Source organism: Dermacentor silvarum, unplaced genomic scaffold, assembly GCF_013339745.2.
Source record: "Dermacentor silvarum isolate Dsil-2018 unplaced genomic scaffold, BIME_Dsil_1.4 Seq1097, whole genome shotgun sequence".
NCBI lineage: Eukaryota > Metazoa > Arthropoda > Arachnida > Ixodida > Ixodidae > Dermacentor > Dermacentor silvarum.
The window spans coordinates 46355-67849 of NW_023605557.1; the positions used below are offsets into that span (position 1 = coordinate 46355).

Sequence of the window (21495 nt, forward strand, 5' to 3'; positions counted from 1 at the left end):
TGAACCACTGTACAGTGATGACATGCCTGCAGCTGCGCGACACGCTAGCAACTCATAGTGCAGGGGTATTACTCTGGACATTATCAAACTCCACCATGCTGTCGAACTCGACATCTTGTCAGTTATGATTGGCCCAGAGGCCTGCCATAGGGGCTCTCCGATTGGCTCAAAATTCCGCCATTACACAATCCCGACAAAATGGCGGAATTTGACGATGTCCGGAATAGTACCAATGCTGCAAATTTGAGCCTGTTCCTTCACCTTGGCGGTCGCAGAAGAAATTTTCTGTGTAGGAAAATCTACGCACGCACACACAAAAAAAGCACTGCAATGTGTATAAGGACCAAGTAATCGAAACACCTTTGAAAAAAATATCGAACATTTTGCATACACTTGCATGACAGCATAAAATGCCAGAGGTAATCGGTCACTGGGAAAAAATCCGCCCCCATTCCACAATGGGAAAGCGGATGTACAGCGAAGCTGTTGCCGACGTTAGACAAGCACCACCACCACAAGCGACGTACGTCACGCCCGCACGCACGTGTGCGGAAGTGCAGCGTACATGCTCATTATTCTAGGCGCTCCGCCAAGCGCAAGTGCCTTATTAAACTAATTCAATTTTCTCAAGGTAAATTGCATCAGAAAATTCGTAAAGTACAACTCGCACACAAGCTGCAGACATGATAGCTTCGGACTGTAATTCGAATATACATAGTTTGCACGTGCGTCACTTCCGCACCGGTCCGCGAGCCTGTCCGCCATCTTTAGGCACCTGCGGGCCTGCGGAAGCGTGCTGGGGCAGGCTGCGCGCGCTGACGCGTTGTTGATCCGAAGTTCCTTCTCGCGTCGTGATCATGCCAATCTGCGCGATTTTCGGTTGCCGCACAAGAGGTACCACTGCCGCGAAGCCGAGCTACGCAGAACCGGGCGGCGTATTTCTATTTCAGCCCCCGTACAGCGCTCGACCGCTGGCGCCGCGCTGCGCCGCTCGCGCGTACCATGTTTCTAGCCGCCGCCGTTGGAACGGAGGAGGCGTTGACGGAGAACACGCTGGGTTGGGGGTGACTAGCCTGCTGTTAGGGGATCGGTGGTATTCATAAACGCATCACTGTTTTGATGATCCAAATATAATCTCACTATCAGGGAGGGCGCAGTCTACCTGACTGGAGCAGTATTTTTTTATTTGGGACGCAACCGGGCGTAGGTCCACACCAAACGTAATAACATGGCAGTGCGAACGCACAAGAATGCTGTCGGAGAAACGTCGGTGCCTGTGGCTTTCCCGGATAAATCGGAAGGACCTGAACAACCTGCGTGTCGTCACTTTGTTTCGGACGAGTATATAACACGCCAAAACACTGCACATCACGCATGATCGTAAAAGGGCGGCAGCGAAAGCCCCGTACTGGTTGGTGAGCGCCCGCTCCCACACGCATAGTCGCCTTTACCGCTCTGAAAAACGCCCGTGTACTTGTGTTGTAGTGCACGTTAAAGAACTCTGGGGGGTCAAAATTATCCCGGAACCCTCCACTTCCGCGTGTTTGACAATTAGATCGTAGTTTTAGCACGGAAAACCCCAATTTTGTTTTGTTTTTTAACGGCCTACAAACTGCTTCGCATCGTCATTTCTTGGTATGTGTGCTTCGCTTAGCGATATGCTAAGCAATATTTGAATGTCTGCATGCTCTCAATATAGTGGGCTACTTCTATTTAACGCAACAAAATTCACATGCACGGACCCATGCACCTAACTCTAAACCAAAACTCGCAGAAAGAAACGAACACACGTTTTGAAGCTTGGGGAAAAAGTGCATATAGGTGAACCATTGTGGCAAGAAAGCTTTCCCTGAACGAAGCAGCACAAAAAATACTGAGCCAGTTTTCTCTGCCGCACGCCAAGAAACATATGCTTTCATTGACTCACCTCGCCGAGGACGATGGTAAGACCCGACGACAGGCGCTTCGCTGCAACCTTCCTCATCCAACCGCTCGTGAAGTAATTGTGCGCCTTCAGCGATTTGTAAGCCTTTATTTCGTTCAGCGTGACGTAGCTCGTGGACGGGACAAGATAATAATATCCACGTACAACGTGGCCGGGTGTGTTATCCATGCAGCTAGTATGGGTCCACGCCGTCGCACATTCCGACCTTTTCTTTGTAGCGAGCCCGCGTCGGCCCTACAAGTTCGTCCATGTAGAAAGGGTAAAATTCAGGGCTCCTGACTTTTGCCATCGCAAAGCTTTCACGAAAGCAAACACGCGGCGCTAACACGTAGAAACGAACGCCGAACACAAACGCAGCGGGCCAGCGGCTAGTAGCGAGGTGCCTAGCGATGGCGGACGGTCGGGGCAGGCGGCGGATATGACGTCACGTGCAAACTATGTATACGAGAAAAAGGGCATCGTCACGTGACGATTCGCCTAATGACGTAATCTGATGACGTCAAACGTGACGTTACGCGATGACGTCTTCATCAGGTGACGGTGCCACCCGATGACGTCACGTGATGCCTCTTGGAGAAGCAGCACGCTGCGCGCTTCCCGCTTCTTTGCGCTGTCTCTGGGATCGGCCCACATTTTTGCGTGAGCACCGCGCACGCGGACACGAAAAATCTCGACCAACTAGAGGCTAACAGCTTCGCTGCAAAACAAAGTGCGTCGGGCACAGTAGCAATTCAGCTTAGTACAACGCATAAACAGTCTGCAGGAGGGATTAGCGGTGCTTCGCGATTGGTGTTTAACCCTTGGTGCTCTTGGAGATAGTTGTGGAAAGGGGTGAAAAGTTGGGTTAAGTGCAACGCGATAACTGTCTCTCAATAGAGGACACCTCAACCGCGTTGCACAGGGGGGATGTGGGATTGACAGTTAGAGGAAAGATCGCAGAGGGAGCAACCTTCCCTCATCCGACCGTTGTGGCGAGGGTGAGCGCGCGCTCTGTATGAGGAAGAGCGCCGCCATTTCGTTGAAGGAGGAGGAATGAGGACGTAACGACGGGGCTGTTTGGAACGCTGCGTCGCGCCCCGAGAAAGTTCGGTCCGAGACAGACGTTGCAGCAGCGCTTCACGAATAGCTTGAACAGCTCGTTAGAGGATTCTGACCGACGCCGATGTTGCCGACCAATGGCGCCGCCGTGTGCCCGAGACTCCCGAGCAGCGGGGGGCGCGTTTGGCGAGTAAATGAACATACACCTCCAAGTATTGTGTAATAACAACCTAAGCATCTGGGAATTCTAATGTCGTGAAAGTGCGCCGTGCGCGCAGCCGCGTGGTAAAATAGTTCACGGTATTGGTACGCTTTAAATCAAGTGTGAATACTTCCACATACACCTCGTTCATGCAACATGAGGAGCCCCACGTTTTCTTTTTCTTTTTTTTTTTTTTCTGAGAAACCGGTACCCACAGGCAGCTTAGAGATAGGTCCTTTATGGTGATTCAATAGATCCAATCCACATCGCGTCATGGAAACCACCTCCACTCCCTCAACACTGCAAATAAAATCACCCAGCATTCTCGAGCTACATTAGATGACACTAACCTGGCATAGACTTCTAGCAAAATTGTTCGCGTCATGTTTTCCCACGCACGCTTTTATTATTAGACTGGTCGCTTAAGAGGCGTTTGGCGGCGCGGATTACCTTTAGCGCCTGGTTCATTCACCGCAGCGTGTCGTTACAGTTCAAAGCGCTCGGAGGAGCTCTCACCTTTGACCTGGGAGTACGGCCGAGATCCGGCAGACTTCTGCTCACGTGAATCAATCTATTGCTCTGTGAGCAGCTGAACGTTTGGCTGGGGCACGGTCTTTCCGGCTCCAATATAGAGAGGGATGCGCATCGTTGCAAACCGAGATGGAGCGCGGTATAAAAGCCATTCATATGTGTTGTAAGGTTCGGCACCATTACAGTCAACTGATAGTAATAGCTTTAAGTCAAAGACATTGAAAACAAAACTGATACATTTTAGTTATAGTTCAATTTAATTTTTGTGCACAATTCTTATTTCCTTATCAGCCTTCAGATGAAGTGTCCACTGCACATAACAAAGCAACTAGGGAGAACATTGTGACTAACATCATTTGAGAACAGAGAAAACCCTCACATTTCGAAAAATCAACGCAAGGATATTCACATCTCAGTGTGCATCATATATATATATATATATTTTTTTTGACACAGAATAATCTCAACAAAATAAAATAATCAGTTCTACTACCACTCTGTCCATCGTCACTTTCAAATAAAGATGTCATTTGTTCCATTATAAAATGCTTTGGTGCAAAAATATTGAGACCAGGAAACAAAGTTAGCATCAACTAATAGAAAGGGCAATGCAGCTGATGCACTATCAACAATGTTTGAATTGTGCAAGTTGGCAATTTCAATTCTCTATTCCAATTGTTAATTTATTTGAACATGCCTCCTCAGTTGTGACACGTTATATGTAGTGATATCTTTATATAACCTTTATTCTGTTGCAGTTATGCACATGCAACACCTAAGGCACATCTCATGTGCTAATAAACGCACACTTTGAGGCAAGTACAGATGTCATGTGTACTATTCATTAATGTATAATTGCAACAAAACTATCAAGTGGCTTTCGTTCATAAGCTGCTGCACAAATACTAAAAACAGCAAAAGTACTTACTTATCAAATAAGAACCTCATGACAGCACTGCTCATCATTTTTGTGCATGTGAACTCTTTGGTCTGAATGCATTTCTTCAAATACACATTTTTACACTGTGCAGTGAAGTACACATAAATGAAGAAAAAAAAGTGAATATAAAGAAATTGGGTCCGTAATTCATAGGGTAGCAGTCAAACATACTTCTGCTGACTACATGCGGACAGCACTGCCTTGAATGCGAGACCCCCATTTTTGTAAGAAAAACAAAGGAACACAAATATCCAGGATTACAGTGGCTACTGAAATTGAGCAGAAGTAACTTGGATAGCTTGAACAATTAAGCAATTTGTTTTACTTGACTGCTACCCATTTCAAGCCATACACTGTTTCACCAACAAAGTAATTGATGAACTTGCAGCACGAGTCTTTTCTGCCGTGTGCTATAATGTACCATTCTCTGACGAATCGCCTGCACATGTAAACTGAGTCCAGTGTTATAAAACACTGACTCTTTGTGAACAAGGGGACAAAGAATAAAGATAAAATTGTTAATCCTATTGTGACACGTACGTGACCCATCTCTTCTGGATGTTTCTAACCTAACGGCAATATAGGTAAGAGAAAAAGGAGGTGCTCGGCCTCAATCAAGACGCCGCTGGTGCTGTCTGTACTGCGTTTCCGTGTCTGTACATCGTCGGGTCTACAGCAGAGCGGCGGCACGCAAACTGCGCGTACGCGGACGTCCCATCACCGCCACGTGGTCCCTCTTTCAATCACCGCGCCCGCACGCACCGCACCCAGCGTCCGCGATCAACCAAGCAGGACACGTCGCAGGCGGTCGGGGTCCTCTTCCACCGGATCCTGGGCGGACGAAGAGGAGGCCGGAGAGTCGGCCTGCAGCTGCGAGCTGCAATGCGCCGAGCAGAGGTACTGCAGCAGGGGCAGCCGGTACTTGCCGCAGAAGTCCACGAACTGGATGCGCTCCACGTGGCTGTCGAAGTAGACGCCGCCGCATTGCGGGTTGACGCAGTGCTGCGCCGATGCCAGGTACTCGCGCACGCTGGCCGGCAGGAAGGCGCTCGCCTCCTGCGACTCGTGCAGGCCCGCGCGGATCGCGCAGCGGGCGGCCAGCTCGCGCAGGCTGGGCGCCCGGTACGTGAGGTCGTGCACGAAGCGGCCCACGAGCGGGTTGCCGCGCAGGCTCAGCTCGACCAGCTGGCCCAGGCGCACCAGTCCGGGGGGCAGCGTGCGCAGCCGGTTGTCGTGCAGCGCCAGCGAGCGAAGGCTGCGCAGGTCGGCCAGCGAGGCCGGCACGCTGGCCAGCCGGTTGCCGCTCAGGCACAGGCTACGCAGCCGCCAGAGCCGACCCAGAGAAGCCGGCAGTTCCTCGAGATGGTTGCCGCCCAAGTACAGAGCTTCCAGGCTGCACATGCGAACGGGAGCAGAAGTACGCGCGGCCATTTTGTGAGGAGTTTCTTGCCGCACAACGCCGAACAATGCGGTGCGCTTTTAACGCGACAGCGTTAAGGGACCCGTGTCGCAGAAAATTTGGTGTCGGCGCCGCCACATGATGAGCGAAATTTTTCGTGTATATATATATATATATATATATATATATATATATATATATATATATATATATGTGTGTGTGTGTGTGTGTGTGTGCGTGTGTGTGTGTGTGTGTGTGTGCGCGCCACGCCTTCCTATATGATATGCGGTATATGCGGGGTTATTGCCACACCATTCTATCACTAAAATTGCTCATACCTTGGCTTACACTTTTTCTTGGCACCCATTGCCTAAGAGTTCTGCTGTTCTATTGAGAAGTCACGATCAGCCAATGGCACGGTCGTGAAACTAAAAAAAAAAAGGGGGGGGGGGGGCATGGAGGTTCTAAAGCATCTTTATAACCTCCGTGTCCAACGTCCTCAAGGGGATGGCGCTGGCAAACAGATGCGGGAGAGCGAATCAGTTGGCAAATAACCTATGCATACATACGCCTCCCTCCCCCCAACAATGATAGGCAAGCTTCACCGTCAAATTATCTTTATAAATTTATCAGGCCCACACGGAGTACTTGATCTGAAGATGTTTTTTCCATACTTGGCTGCTATACGGCATCGCGTTTCACGCGGACATCTCGTGTGCTTTGCAGCTCCGGCGCGAACACTCAAGATGCATCAACAGTCAAGGTGCACCAACAAGCCCACATCGCCACCCTTTTCTAATTATGTTTATATCGCATATTTGGGCACTATATCCATTTCCAAAAGTCCTCTCATATCGTAACATTCGAAATATGCACTGTTAATTAAGCTTGCGATTCGAAGCTTTTACGTGCTAAGAAAGCGAAAAACAAAGCCCCATCTTGTGCTCATACTTAATATGGTCGACGCGCGACCCAATGCCGCGATTCCTTTAAGCGGATAGCTGATAAGCACCGATCAACGCTGGCACACTCAGATAAATTGTACCAAGCCCCGGATTATCATATCACCAGCTTACGTCACGCCTCCGCGATGCGCAGTTTCGCAAAAGGAAGGAGACGAACTTTACCACCTACCTCCAAAACGGACTGGTCTTGGATAGGACTACCTCGATTGCGCAGCATAATCATTCGCCCTTAACAAATACGATGCTACTCGGGCTCCCCCTTTCGCGCTCACCGCATAAAAAAAACTTTGCCTACGATACTGGTCATATTACAACGCAATACATCTTTCATTAGATCTGCAAAGTGTGCTATCAATTAATGTTTTGTGTGTGACACACACTCACACAACTGCAAGAAGCCAGCAGACAATGAAATCATGGAAAGCAATGGTTTATTGGCCATTTGTTGCACCGAAGACCACATACTGCGTCACGTCTGCGGTTTAGTGGGTGTGACACATCCACTGTTACGGCCATCCTTGGCGCTGGGTAAAGCTCCCAAGGCTAGGTTTACACCTATACACGTAAATACCTCACGAAGTGGACAGACGGACGGACGGACAAACGCCGTCGTAGTTCAATTGGTAGAGCATCCCACGCGTCAGGCTGGAGTTGTGGGTCCGGTTCCTATATCGGCCGCAAATGTATTTTCTCGCACTTTCATTTTCCTCATACTAAACTAAATATATGACGTCTATCGTAATTTAACCATCATCTTCTTATTGTCTGCTATTGGCTTCTTACGGTCGTTACCAAAAATCGGCTGAGCCCCCAATGGATCTGAGTATTCGCCCACAAAAACGTACCACACGCATGGGCTATTAAAAAGCACATGCGTGGTACCTGTTGAAGTGGACGAGTCTCAACACTCGCACATATTGCGCAGCGCTGCCTGCACCTTGGCTAACGCCAACATTCTCAAATCGCCGCCAGCAGATCGAAAAAAAGAAAGAAAGAAAACTGAAGATATTCATTATTATTGTATTCATAGTAAATATTCGCGCGTTTCCGTCTACTTAAAAATGCGAAGCAAGCATAAAATTCCAATGCGCTTACTATTATTTTCCAAACATATATGTTCGAACTATAGGGAATGAAGAAACAGCAAGCTTTCTACCAGTCTGTGCGCGTGCTCGAGGGCGCACACAACATCGCACATCTTGAAACAGAGTGCAGTGTTATCAGGTGACGACGATCATTGCTGCAATGCCAACACACACAACACGCGAAGTACTCCAAATACGGGGGGTGTGTGTACTGCAACCTGGACCAGAGAGTGTGCGACGATTGCCTCGCGCGTGGCCGAGTTTCCATGACCCTGACGCTCGACGACGACGACGCACGGCACATCACGTACGCAGCGGCCATGTAGAGTTTTATCGGAGAGCTGGTAGAGTGAAAGCTGTCGCTGACACGCGGCGTGATTGCTTACCGGCTTCATTTTGGTGCAGAGCCAAGAACGAGGTTTAAGCATCTAATTTCTTCCGTCACGGCACAATAGATATGCCAGGTGTTTCTTGTTTGTGTTATCTTGACCGAATTTCATAAAAAATCACCCGTAGCAGACAGCACAACTCTGCTCCTTGAGCTGTATTACTCCAAGAAGCATACATTACTTAAATGTGAAGTCGAAATACACGACCGAATAAGTGCCTAAATTACTAATTATTGTTTTTACTAGTTACTTTAGGGCACATATTACAATTTACGAAATAGAGCGCACGAGTTCGCAAAGCACATCCACTAAGAATGAATTCCGGGGCTGACATCAGTTTTCAAGATGTGCGTTACGATGAGGAGGGCAGTGTGCATCATCGTGTGATTCTGTTACACAATTTAAGAAGCCTGTTCGCGATGTTACTTCGGCTATTGAACAATTTTTTTGTCATGTTCTAATGTACAAACCCATTGATTTATTTTTAGTCTCGCTGCTTTTGAGTAAATGTATGGGTGGAGGGACCTTAGTCAGGCAGAGTTCATCTGCCTTTAGTCCTTTCAAACCAGGTAATGTATCTCTGAATAAACTGAAATAGTGGGACGAAATGCACTGGCATACCAGTTAAACTTAAAGCCCCTCTATTCTTTAGTTAAACTTGTCCCGCCCTGCTTTGGAAGACGCTCATTGGGTTAGCGGGACAACTGCGCCTTCCAGCCGCAAGGTCGACAGCACTTATTTCAAATATATAGTGCTAGTTTAAACATTCATTCCAAGCGGACACGCCTTGACAGCTCGCCGGCTTCAATTCAACGATCGTAACATGATTTGGGCCATTGACTCGAAATTTCTATTTGAATTCGCTGCCTCTACGCCCATCCCACCGACAACGAACGCCATTTGTCATGGTCTGTGTGGCGTCGGGAAATGCTGGGGGGGGGGGGCACCGCTGTGTCGTATCGGGTTCGATCGCGATCGAAAGTGCTCCATGTGAAACACGTGTAAGACACAGAAATGCTCTCAGTAGACAACCGTTGAACTGATGTGAATAAAATGCGTTGCGTCTAAGAGAGAAATCTGAATTCTACTAACCGGGAAGCAAACATTTTGATTCAGAGCTGCCAATTTTCGCCAACATTTAGCAAGTTTTAAAAAATATGACAAGTACAAGGTTAGCATATCCGTAACTGCGCACACACACAAAAAAAAGGTGAGGTTCTTTACACAGCATTTGTTAGAGCATTTAAAGCGGCCGCATGTGATAACTTTAGAGATTACGTGAAGTTGCAGAATTACAACACTGGTTTTTGCAAGAGTCCTACCCACAAGTTAGTGGTATATTTAAAGCAATGTATAATAGAGAAGTTTTGTCCGCTTTAGATGTCTCAATGACAGCAGCTTAGATCATTTTTCGACCGTTTTTTATTGCTTATTTAAAGAGTTCCGAACTTACTTTTTCGGTTATTCTTTTTCTTCTTTCTCGATTTTCAAGAAATTTTGTGAAAGATATCAACGGCCTAAATGAAGACACTACTCCTTACAGTCGATAGGTTTTAACATTTACATATAAATGCAACAAACCTCATAATTGGTGCAGTTGATGCCGAGATATACTATTTCTCCGTTCCCGTGTATTTAGACATGAGCTCATGAGGTAAGGCTTGCTAGTTTAGAGTTGTATAGCGACTACTTTAAAGCTGAATAACATTGATAATTATCATACATTTACTGCGATTTTTCATGTAATTAATGTCCACCTCCTCGAGTAATGTACCACACGCCGTAGAATTGTGCTGTCAAGGCAGGTAAAAAAGAATAGCAACAAGAAAAAGAATAAAAATACTTGTTATACTGGTCATTTTGGCACAGAACTAGCGATTCCTTTAAAGAAAAGATGAAACAGCTGTTGCATCAGAGATATAAAGGCAATTATCTCCGGTAGCACATTATGGGCGCCGATACGGACATTAGAAATTGTGTAATCATCATGGAATAACAATATAAATTCACTGATTGAATTTCTTAATTATTTCAGGGCACATGTTGCGATCGCGGAATTTCAAACCGGTCAGTGCTTAAGTTTAGTATACTGAGACTAACACCGGTTTAAGATGTCCGTCTCCGAAATTTGGCCCAAAATGCTGCTCTACATAGTTTCCGCCCTCAGTGCGGAAGGAAGGCTTTCCGGGAAATAAATGATCAACAGAACACCGACTGACATTTCGCTGCAAGTTTATCTGAAAGCTAGTCACTGGATTATGGATACCAGCTATATGTGATCAAACACTGAGCCCTCATTGGGTTCAATTCGGCGATTGCAACACGTGCCACAATGCAATTTAAAATTATAGCTTTTCCACGGCCAGTTTCGGTTTCGTTTCCAAGGAAGATACTGCGATGTGACGTCATGACATCGTGTGTGGTCACGTAAGAGCAAGACATTGCTACGTTTCGGTGCTCGTTCCGGCTCGCTCGGACGCCTCGTGTGCTGCTACTCGGTGTGAGGGCCGAAGTAGCAGCATAGCACACGACCGAGCGAGCGAGTGTCAAAACGTAGCAATGTCCTGCTCTCACGTGACCACACGTGTCATGACATCACAACGCAGTAGAAACGAAACCGAAACTGACTGCAGAAAATATATTTAATTACGGCGCTGTTAGGCAAACATAAACGCCGTTTAAAATACAGCTTTATAGTGTAGTTCACCTATAAACCCTTAAATTAGTTTATCTTCCCCGCGACACACTAGAGGTGTGCTGGACAGGCGTGCGGAACGGGCAAATGTGCCACGCCGAGGTATGCAGGCTTCAATGACTCTTTCGAGAGTACATAGTGAAGTAGTACTTCAAATAAACCTGAATCAATATATTCCCACTTCTGCATAACCTGTATTTTGCTGTGGGTCAATAAAGTTTACCTTTACAGCAGTGTGAGCAATCACACATCCGACCCACATAAGGGACTTGCACATTCTTCGTATCTAGCATCACTTGCTCAATGATCATTTGATATACCCCAAGCACTCATCTAGTCCCAGCAATTTATTCAGAAGCAACATGTCTTGAATAAGTGAGACCCATACGGGGTGGGCATACACCAAACATACAAGGGCACAAAGCTTGTAAGAGCTGTTTGCCACTGGCTGACCACCTTTACTAATAATATGTTAATGCAGTTGACTTGCATCTGCTCTTTGCGAACAGTTCTAGTGCAATACATTTTTTTGTGAACACCAGGCCTACAAGATTGCTCAAATCAAGGTCAAGGATGCACTGAGTGCTGTGCCCTTACCACCCTATCTACATTGAATGACAATGCAATATTCAGCAGTTGAAAGGTTTGTTTCTACTAGTACTTCTAAGACATAAATGTTCCCCCTGTTGTTAGTGCCTATCACAGCAAAGAAAGAGCAACTATTGTTTTTGTATCATCCCTCCACAAAAATTATTTTCCTTCGTGATACCCTTTATTTCATGTCTTCCTTGCTGCTAGGCTTTCTCCTGTGACATGGCTGTAGTCAAATATGCATAAATAAATAATTGAATAAACTGCAAACTTTGCAATGCTTAGAGGATTTCACACTAACAAGTTCAGTTATGTTTCCAGTTGCTTCAATAATGATTCTCTCATTTGGAAGAAGGCAATGTGAGAGAAAATTTTTCAGAATTTCATGGAACAAGAGAAAGAGGAGTAAATTATATTGTGATGAGCATCTATGTGGACATGGTACATTTTAACAATATCTGGGTGGCCCTGGAGAGATACACTCTGCATTTCTTTTTTTGTCATCTTTAAAGGAAGGCAGTAACACAAAAACCTAACACTTGCAACACAGATGCTTCTTCATAACATGTTTGTAATCACATTGCTGCAGTAGTGAGGGCAGAAAATAGACCCAGATAATTCGAATTGAATGAGACAAGATAACTAATTGTAAGAATTTACTTTTTTTCTGCTCTGCAAGATGTACAAAAGGGCTCAGAAGGTTACACAACAACCAAAATTAGATTGTTTCATTGTCAAAATGCTACAGTAGCTAATGGCTCTTGAGAAACTTATTATGAACAGCTTCATTTCACTAAAGTGAAGTGATATGGAATCCAACGCCTTAAAAATCTGAAAGTATACCCAAGCTTAGATTGTTTTCATTGATATTGGATGTACTCAGTGCTGCTAATGTGAACCGAGTACTTTTCGATCAACAATGCAATACAATAAAATTTAATTATATTTTCAGATTTTACAAGCCAAGAACACAATCTGAATATGAGGCACACCGTAGTGGAAGGCTCCGGAACAATTTTCACCACCTGGGACTTATATGTGCACCTAAATCTAAGTGCAAGAGTGTTTTTGCCTTTCGCTCCCATCGAAATAATGCACTTCCAAAATTTTTATGACATCATATATAAGCAGAAGAAAAGCCTCTGCTGAGTGCCAGTGCATAATACACTGCCCCAAGCTTGGCTTTACATAAATAAATGCACGTTCATGCTTTGTAGCAAAATAAGCGACAAGTTGCAAAACCTAGGAGAACATTATACAAGTTTCAGTTTTTTGAGCACCATGTTGCCAAACTGCAGTGATATAATGTCAAAGAAGCAAAATGCACAATGAAAAAGCAACCTAATGTACAAAGAATAGGCTAGCTACCTCATTTATGAACACAACTTTAAAGGGGCTAAGACATCAAATCTGTGGCTTGCACGTTCTTTGTTTCAAATGTTTCTTGTTGCTAAAGGAAGCATGATACACGCTCAAAGGTTCATATATTCTCGAACACAACTTTAAAGTAAATAATTTCTTGCGCGTTCTTTGTTTCATATCACATTATTTATATTTCATATCACATTATTCATATGAACGATTTTCCGTTTCGGTTTCTGGCGCCGAGTTGGACCGTGCGTCACTGTCTAGGAAGCTTGGTCACGTCTCGGTCACTGTCTAGGGCTTGGTGGCTGCACCAAGACACTGTCGTCTAATCCACTGGTTTTCGCCATGCAGATGATCACCGCTGCCCCTTCGCACGTGCTGCTGCCCACACTGGCGGCTGCTTGTTCCAGGCCTCCCTCGGAGCAAGCGCCCTTTTGCCACCGATTTTCGGATCAGCGGGGCGTCGCACATGACTTCGCCTTTCCGGATACCCGAGCGCTGCCAACACAGCAATGGGTGCTCGATTCATCGTGGGTTCCTTCATCGACATCGACGCTCTCCAGCTTGTCAACTATAAAGCACAGCCTACCACTCCGGCTGCTTTGTGGGCTTGGTGGCTGCGCCACGACACTGTCGTCTAATCCGCTGGTTTTCGCCATGCAGGTTGGTACAAGGCACAGCCTTTTTGCTAAGGGGTGCAGCGACTATTGTCTGGTGCAGCTTCCGAGCCCCCATTGCTGCCTTGCTCTTATTGGTGAATGTGTCGGAGTGATTTGCCGCTTACTAATACTCTCTGGCAATGTTGAAACTAACCCCGGACCCAACACGAACAATGTGTTCAAAGAATTGCAAAAGATTTCAGCCAGTCAGAAAACACTAATCAGTGAAGTTCAAGGCTTTTAAAAAGTCAGTCTTTAAATGCCGATAAGGTTCTAATGGACTTGAACAAACGAATGACTGAACTGGAATATCATTACCAGGCCATGATACCCCTTCAAAATGAATTAGAAGCTGTCAAATGTGCCGCTGATCAAACTGCCAGCCTGGTATCCGGCCTCGAAAATTGCCTAGACAATGCAGACAATCGGTCCCGAAGGAATAATTTAACTTTCTATGGTCTTCCTGATAATAACCCAAAAGAAACCTTAGCACAATCAGAAAAGCTGGTCATTGATGAAATCGCAGATACCATGAAGATACACCTTGAGTACAAAGATATCGAACATGCTCATCGCCTTGGTCACTATTCACCTAACCGGCACCGTCCCATCCTTATCAAATTCGCATCATATAAAACGAAAGAATCAGTCCTGTCTAATGGCTGCAAACTGAAAGATACAAATTATAGCGTGAGCGAAGATTTTTTACCCGCAGTTCGGAATGCCCGCAAACATCTTATTGCCTACGCTAAAAGTCAATCCTATGCCTTTTTCCATGCGTTTCAAGACGCTCGTTATGGGTTCCCAGCACTATGAATATGACGAATCGACAAAATCTGTGAAAAAGATTCAATAGCGAAAAATACTCATTGCGAAAAATACGTGCAGTTAATAACTGCCCTTCCAGCCCTAGGAAGAACATTTCCTTATCTGTAATTGTTTACACTAATGCCTGCAGTTTCCTTCCCAAACGTGACGCAATATCAAATCTCGTGACGTCATCTAACAGCAACTTGCTAGTTCTAACGGAAATGTGGCTTACAAGTGAAATTAGGGACGAAGAAGTAGCCCAAGACTTGCCAAACTTCGATGTTTATCACTGTGACCGTCAAGGGGCACGCGGGGGTGGAGTTCTTATTGCTTGCAGTCATTAATTATCCTGTACACCAATTATTATTTCTTCCAACTTAGAAATACTATGGCTTCTTATTCGGTCTTCCCCTCGATGTGTCATTCTACCAGTAATCCAAACTTCTCATCAGAACTTGACAGTACTTTATGCCAGATTACAGCAAGCCATCCTAACGCTCACATACTTCTGTTCGGTGACTTCAACTTCCCCATTATTAATTAGAACAACCTGACTTCCGCAATAAACAACGGAGAGGTGAAAGACTTTGTCGACATCTGTTTGAATTTTAACTTATCGCAGCTTATCTCAGAGCCGACACACGTAACGCGCGACTGCGCAAGCATTTTGGACCTTATACTTACTAACCATCCAGAGACGTTATCATCGGTTACCTACCTTCGTCCTATCAGTGACCACAGTGTAATTCATGCCACATTTGACTTTGCACCAGCACCACATATTCTTTCTAGCAAAACTATCAACCTATATGATAAAGCAAACTTCGAAGCTATAAATGAAAAATTGTGCACTTTTTTACCAGTCTTTAAAACCTCATTCAATGAACGATCTGTTCAAGACAACTGGGAACTGTTTAAAAATAAAATGAATGAACTAGCAAACAAGTATATTCCAAAAACAACATTCCGTGCGAATCATCAGAACCCCTGGTTTCAATAACAATCTAAAGAGGTTGGAAAATAAGAAAAAAAGACTTTTTTGTAATGCCAAGCAGAATACAAGCCCAACTACACCCGAAAAATACTACGCCGCTGAGAGGGAATACTTACATGCTGTCCGCAATGCCAAATGGTCCCTTTTCAATAATGACTAACCTAAAATGTTAACAGACAACCCCAAGAAATTTTGGAAAGTTATGAACCCAGGCAACACACGCACTATAACTCTTGTTAATGCTACGGGGGAAATCATGCCTGAAACTGAGTGCGCACTCATATTTAACAACGCATTTTTGTCAGTATTTTCTAATGATAATAATGTTCCATTGTCTAATGTCCCCTGCAACATAGCTTCTAGCATGCCGGGCGTGGTGTTTTATCTTGATGGTGTTTTGCGCATTATTGAAAACCTTAAACTTTCATCCTCATCAGGTATAGATGGTATAAACTCTAAACTGCTAAAAAATACAAAATATATTTCTTCATCATTTTTGTGTGTTATATTCTGCAGTCACTTTCTACGGGTTCCATGCCTCCCGACTGGAAGGTGGGGAAGGTCATTCCCATCTACAAGTCTGGTAATAAGAACTCACCGCTAAATTATCGACCCATCTCTCTAACTAGCCTTCCATGCAAAATCATGAAACATGTGATCTACTCCCTGATCATGAATCATTTGGACGCCAATCAATTTTTTTCATTCGGCACAGCATGGGTTCCGTATGGGCTTCTCTACCAAAATGCAACTAGCTTTGTTTCTACACGACTTGCATATAAACCTTGACTCTAACCAACAACATGACGCAATTTTTCTGGACTAAGAAAAGGCCTTTGACAATGTTTCTCACCGCCACTTACTACTAAAGCTTTCTTCTATGAACTTACACAGTGACGTACTCGAGTAGCTCGAAGCATTCCTTACCGATCGCTACCAATTTGTTTCTATAAATGACAAATCGTCCACTCTTCTCCTGTAACTTCTGGTGTCCCACAGGGATCAGTTCTCTGTCCTCTTTTTCATTTATATTAATGATTTACCCCTACACGTATCTTGCAAGATACGAATTTTCGCCGATGACAGCGTGATTTACTATCCAGTTTCTAATGCTACTGACGAAAACACCTTACAACAAAGTCTTAGCAATGTGCAGTCTTGGAGCGAACATTGGCTGATGACTCTTAATCCCAACAAATGTAAACATATATTTTTTACCCGCCGCCGTAACCATTTCCTGTCCTCTTATACAATAGTAAACGTTCCCATAGAATCAGTAGAATCATTTAAGTACTTGGGCGTCACACTTTCATCAGCTAACAGAACTTTTGACTTCATGAAACGACACTTGCGTGACGCCCCGCAGAACGTAAAACTCCTAGCTTTCAAATCCCTTATCAGACTGAAAGTTGAATACGCATTACCCATCTGGAATGCATATCAAGTCTATCTTGTTAATGCGCTCGAGTCGTTTCAAAACCGCGTCATCAGATATATCCATTCATCCTACTCATATGACGTAAGCGTATCATCCTTAAGAGAAAAATCTGATCTACAGCCCCTTGCACGTCGCCGCGCTACAGCCAGCCTTTGCCTCTTTCATAAGTTCTTTTACAGTTCCCTAATTCACGAGCCATATATCACACCACCCGCACGCATATCGCTACGAACTGGGCACCCATTACAAGTCCTACGACCACGCTACCATACAACTACTTTTTTTTCGTCTTTTTTTTCTCACACAGCATCACACTGGAATGTCCTTCCTCACCACGTCGCTGGAATAATTTTCCCGACATCGTTCTTAGAAAATGTGTCTTTGTTGGCTGAAAAATAATCAGCTTTTTTCAAGCGTCATTTTTTCCCCCCTTCTTTCTGTTTTTATGCACTTGCGAAATGTAGCTTTCTTGTACAGCTTTTCTGAATACCTGTGTTTCTGTTGCATTATCAACTGTATCCACCCCTTATGTAATACCCCTAGCAAAGGGGTCTTTAAGGAAATAAAACTGAACTGAACTGAAAGCTGTGACGCACGCACTGCAGCATCGTTTGCTCTCGCACACACATTCTGTACCAGCGCAGGCAAACAAAACCACGTCGACAGTTGCCATGGCTAACTGCGGCAGCTCCGATTCCGGCTCTAAATCTGCGTCCAATGCGGCTCACTGCACTCGACTTGAGGCTTTCTAGGCTAGCCAGTGCTGTGGATCACCGCTCATCGTACGTCACTCTAGTGTGGTATGACGTCCCTAAAGCTTTCGTTACTCTTGGCACAGTGACACTCTAACACAGTGACGTCAGTGTCAATCTCGCGCTAGCGATGGGTCTCTATTGCAAGAACAAGCATTTAGGCACTCTTCGGAAGCGAATTAAAATATATTTTAAACGTTTTCTGTCTCCAACACTTCATGTTGAGTGTCCCTGCATACAGAGAAAGCCTACAGCAGCCTTTTTATAGCCTCAAAATATGGCGCCTCAACCCCTTTAAGGAAAGCCTATGCATTTACAGCTGTTTGAGGTGGTCAAAAGTGGTGTATCAATAATGCAGCCTGTTGCAGTTCGCACAAAAGTTATCTTGTCAGGCCTGCAACAAAACTTCATTGCACTGATGGATTCTGAACATGCAGTCTGCCAAACCTTTGCTTGTTGCTTTAAACACAAAGGATAACTGCGCATGCCTTGAATGATAAAGAGTGTGTGTTTACAAGCCATTGCATTTTCTCTTGTCTAAGGCCACTTCAGTTGTTTACACTTCACCTCATGTGACACACCTAAGCACGAGAAGAATCAGGACTAAGAGCGTACAAATCTGCATTTCATTCTCTTTCAAAGGCAAAAAAAAAAAAAAAAGTAATTGCTGCCGCGTGACGTATCTCTGCCGACGCAGTGCAGGCCACTTTTGTAAAGAAACGTTATCACAGCAGCTTGGAGTCAGTGCTGTACATAAAGTTTCCCTACTGAGGTGATGAAAGGTACTCAATGTGGTGAAAACAAAATGCTGCCTTTAAGTACAGTTGGAGGACATTTTCAAAGCATGAAAACTTCAGGGAACACGTTATGTAAAAACCTTATTAATTACTGTCATGGTACACTGCACGAAATGACTTGTACAGACCAAGTAACATGTTCATATGATTAATACATTATATTGTCCGTTCACGCTGCACGCTGGCTTTTCAGCGCTCGTGAAACAAGAGGGCGTCTATCAGAACTACTGCGCACGGCGTGTTGGCACCTGCTATGCACCTGCCAAGAAAAACACACGCGGCCGCCGAGTATGGCTGAGTCGAGAGGGCGCTATCATCACTTTCACTTGCGTCATCGCATTGCAAGTAGCATTATAATGAGTCAAAGATGACAGCTGACGCTGCGAAGCGGTAGTTACCTGAGCATGTTTCCGACGCAGTCCGGTAGCTGATTTAGCATGTTGCCTCCCATGTAGAGTTGGCGCAGTTCGGTAAGCTGCGTCAGCTGATCGGGCAGTGTGGTAAACTGGTTGCCCGACAGGTTGAGCACCAGCAGTGGCGCCGGCATCTGTTTAGGCAGCTCGTTTAGCCGATTGCCCCGCGCCAACAACACGCGCAAAGAAGGGCACGGTAGCTGTTCGCCCAGGCTGGTCAATCCGTTGTTGCTCACGTCTAGCGTGTGCAGCCGTAGTCCCAGGGGCGCCAGGGCAGCCGACGGCAGCCTCTCCAGCCTGTTGCGCTCGAGCCGCAGCGACCGGGGCGCCGTGCCATCGTCCTCTTGCGACGCAGCTGCTTCCGACAGTCGTGACTCCAAGCTTTCTGCGTTCAATTCCTGCCCAGACAGGTCCACCACAGGTGGTGGCGACTCGTCAACGCCCCAGTCGACAGCCATCTTCGCATGAGGCGCCGTCGAGGCAGGCGTGATGAGACGTGATGGGAGCAAGATTGGCAGAGAGCGGGGTGACGTTCGCTGACCTCAAGATTACGTCACTTGTCATGAGGGCTGTCCTCCTTTCACCTTTCCTATGCGCGCGCGTTTCAAAGTCCAGTCTCGCGTCCATAGCAAACACGTGCGCATCGCCGCGCCTTATCACCGCCTTTATTTATTTTCTTTTATGTTCCTAAGAGTCTTCCAGCGTCAGAATACAGAGCAGCTGTCAGGTTCCGCTCCGTCTCAGCTTGTCCACGCAGGCATTAGAAGGAATAACAGACGCGCATTGTCCTGCGCGTCTGTTAGAAGGAAACTTTTATTTTCACATAGAATGTATATTATTCCTTGTATATCAGTGTCATGATACTTTTTTGACAAGCTGTATTTCCACAATGGTGTTAATCGCTCTTCTCTGGGGTACACTTTACTCGTGTTTACGTCATCTTCTTGCCTTATGAACGTTTGTTCTTGGCAGAAGCAAGATTTTAAAAATAACAAAAAGGGCATGCGTTGTGATTGAAATGTTTCACAACTTTTGTCTGCGCGTTACAATTGATTCTAAAAAAACTGTGGCTCCAATCACGCTGTGAAGGTGGTTGGACAGGGAAGCTGTAAACGACACCCACAACGATTACCCATTGTGACGTTACTTGAATTAACACACGTGGCTCTACAAACAGTGCAATCAGAGACAAGTGAAATGTACTTAACCACACCCTTTATTACTTCACGACATTGTATTCACGCTGTTCTTCTGGCATCTTTGCTTTCCGTGGTCTATCCATGGTAGCTAGCTGGAATGAACTGAATGAGTTGTTAGACCGTGGTGACGTCACTACGTGATTTCTGTGCTGTTGGCTACTTTTCCACTCGGAGTAGCTTATGCAACCGTAATCTTTACTGGGAAACACACGCGGGAGAAGGAACGTGCTTCGCATTATTCGCAGATGTCATTAGCATGCGCATACATTATACGGTTTGCACTTCACACGAGGTTTTGAATGACGTCAACCCCTCTCGAAGCAGTTGCAAACCTGAGCGCGTCGGAGGGTGTTGCCATTGTTCACACGCGCCTTATCCATCATGTGGTTTTTCTTTTGAAAACGAGTGCCGAGCTGTATGCTGTGAAACCATCATTTTTTTCTTAAGTTCCCTCAGCAATTTGGCCATTATGGACGCCTTTCTTACTGTTATAGTTTTTATTAGTTATTACAGTTAGCACGAAAGTCGTAGGCTCGGTTTGAGCAGTGAATTAAATTTTATGCGTAAGTGTCAAATGACCCATTGAGCGACATGCAGCGATGCACCGCTCATGGGCTCATACTGCCTTAAGCAATGGCTCACAACCCCGTAAACGCGGCCTCCCCAATACGACGACAGAAGAGTAGTGAAATTCTACGCTGGAATAATGAGCGGCAACGCAGCCAGCTGTGGAAGACGCCGAGCGCGTTTTTTGCTTACGCCAACGACACGAAAATTTCCTTGGCTGGTAGAGGTATACAGCTTCGCCGCATAAAATTGTGAGGAATAATTTAGCTATGAACATAACACCTGGTTTGAGCAAGCTTGGTGGTTGAATAGTACAGCATCTACTTTGCATATGCTGCACTAACATATAGCATACATATACATATGTGAGGGACGTCAAGGCGACGATAAAAATTCGCCCTATATAATTGCTAACAATTACACACACTCCAGGTAACACAATTGCTAGGTCACTACTTGTAGCTGAGCTAGTTTGTTTATGGCATAAAAGGGATGCGAAATGATATAAAGTAACAACCTCTCCTGTTTTGTAGTCAACTTTACATCATTTTGCGTCTTTTCACACCACAATAGCTAGGTCACTATCAATTTTGAATTTACATGTGAAATTGTTGCTTGGCTATATGCATGGTGGCAAGCTTTATTTAAGTCTTTGCAATAGACATATACTAATTTATACTATGTGTCACCTGTACCATCTGCTTTGGATGCCCTAGCA

The 21495-nt window shown here is 45.3% G+C and overlaps 1 protein-coding gene across 1 annotated transcript; it reads right to left on the reverse strand.

Moving 5' to 3' along the window:
- Positions 1-3971: 3971 nt before the first annotated feature.
- On the reverse strand, positions 3972-19539 carry LOC119434468 (leucine-rich repeat-containing protein 58). Its single transcript, XM_037701611.2, has 2 exons — positions 18997-19539; positions 3972-6049 (listed from the first exon to the last, which is right to left on the reverse strand). The coding sequence occupies exons 1-2, from the start codon at positions 19467-19469 to the stop codon at positions 5437-5439; spliced, it is 1086 nt and encodes a 361-aa protein (XP_037557539.1). The 5' UTR covers positions 19470-19539; the 3' UTR covers positions 3972-5436.
- Between the last annotated feature and the right edge of the window lie 1956 nt (positions 19540-21495).

Coding starts and splice junctions, on each gene's coding strand:
- LOC119434468 (XM_037701611.2), bottom strand. CDS start 19,469: ATGGCTGTCGACTGGGGCGTTGACGAGTCGCCACCACCTGTGGTGGAC. Junction 6,050..18,996: donor TGCGTCGGAAACATGCTCAG/GTAACTACCGCT, acceptor TCGCATGTGCAG/CCTGGAAGCTCTGTACTTGG.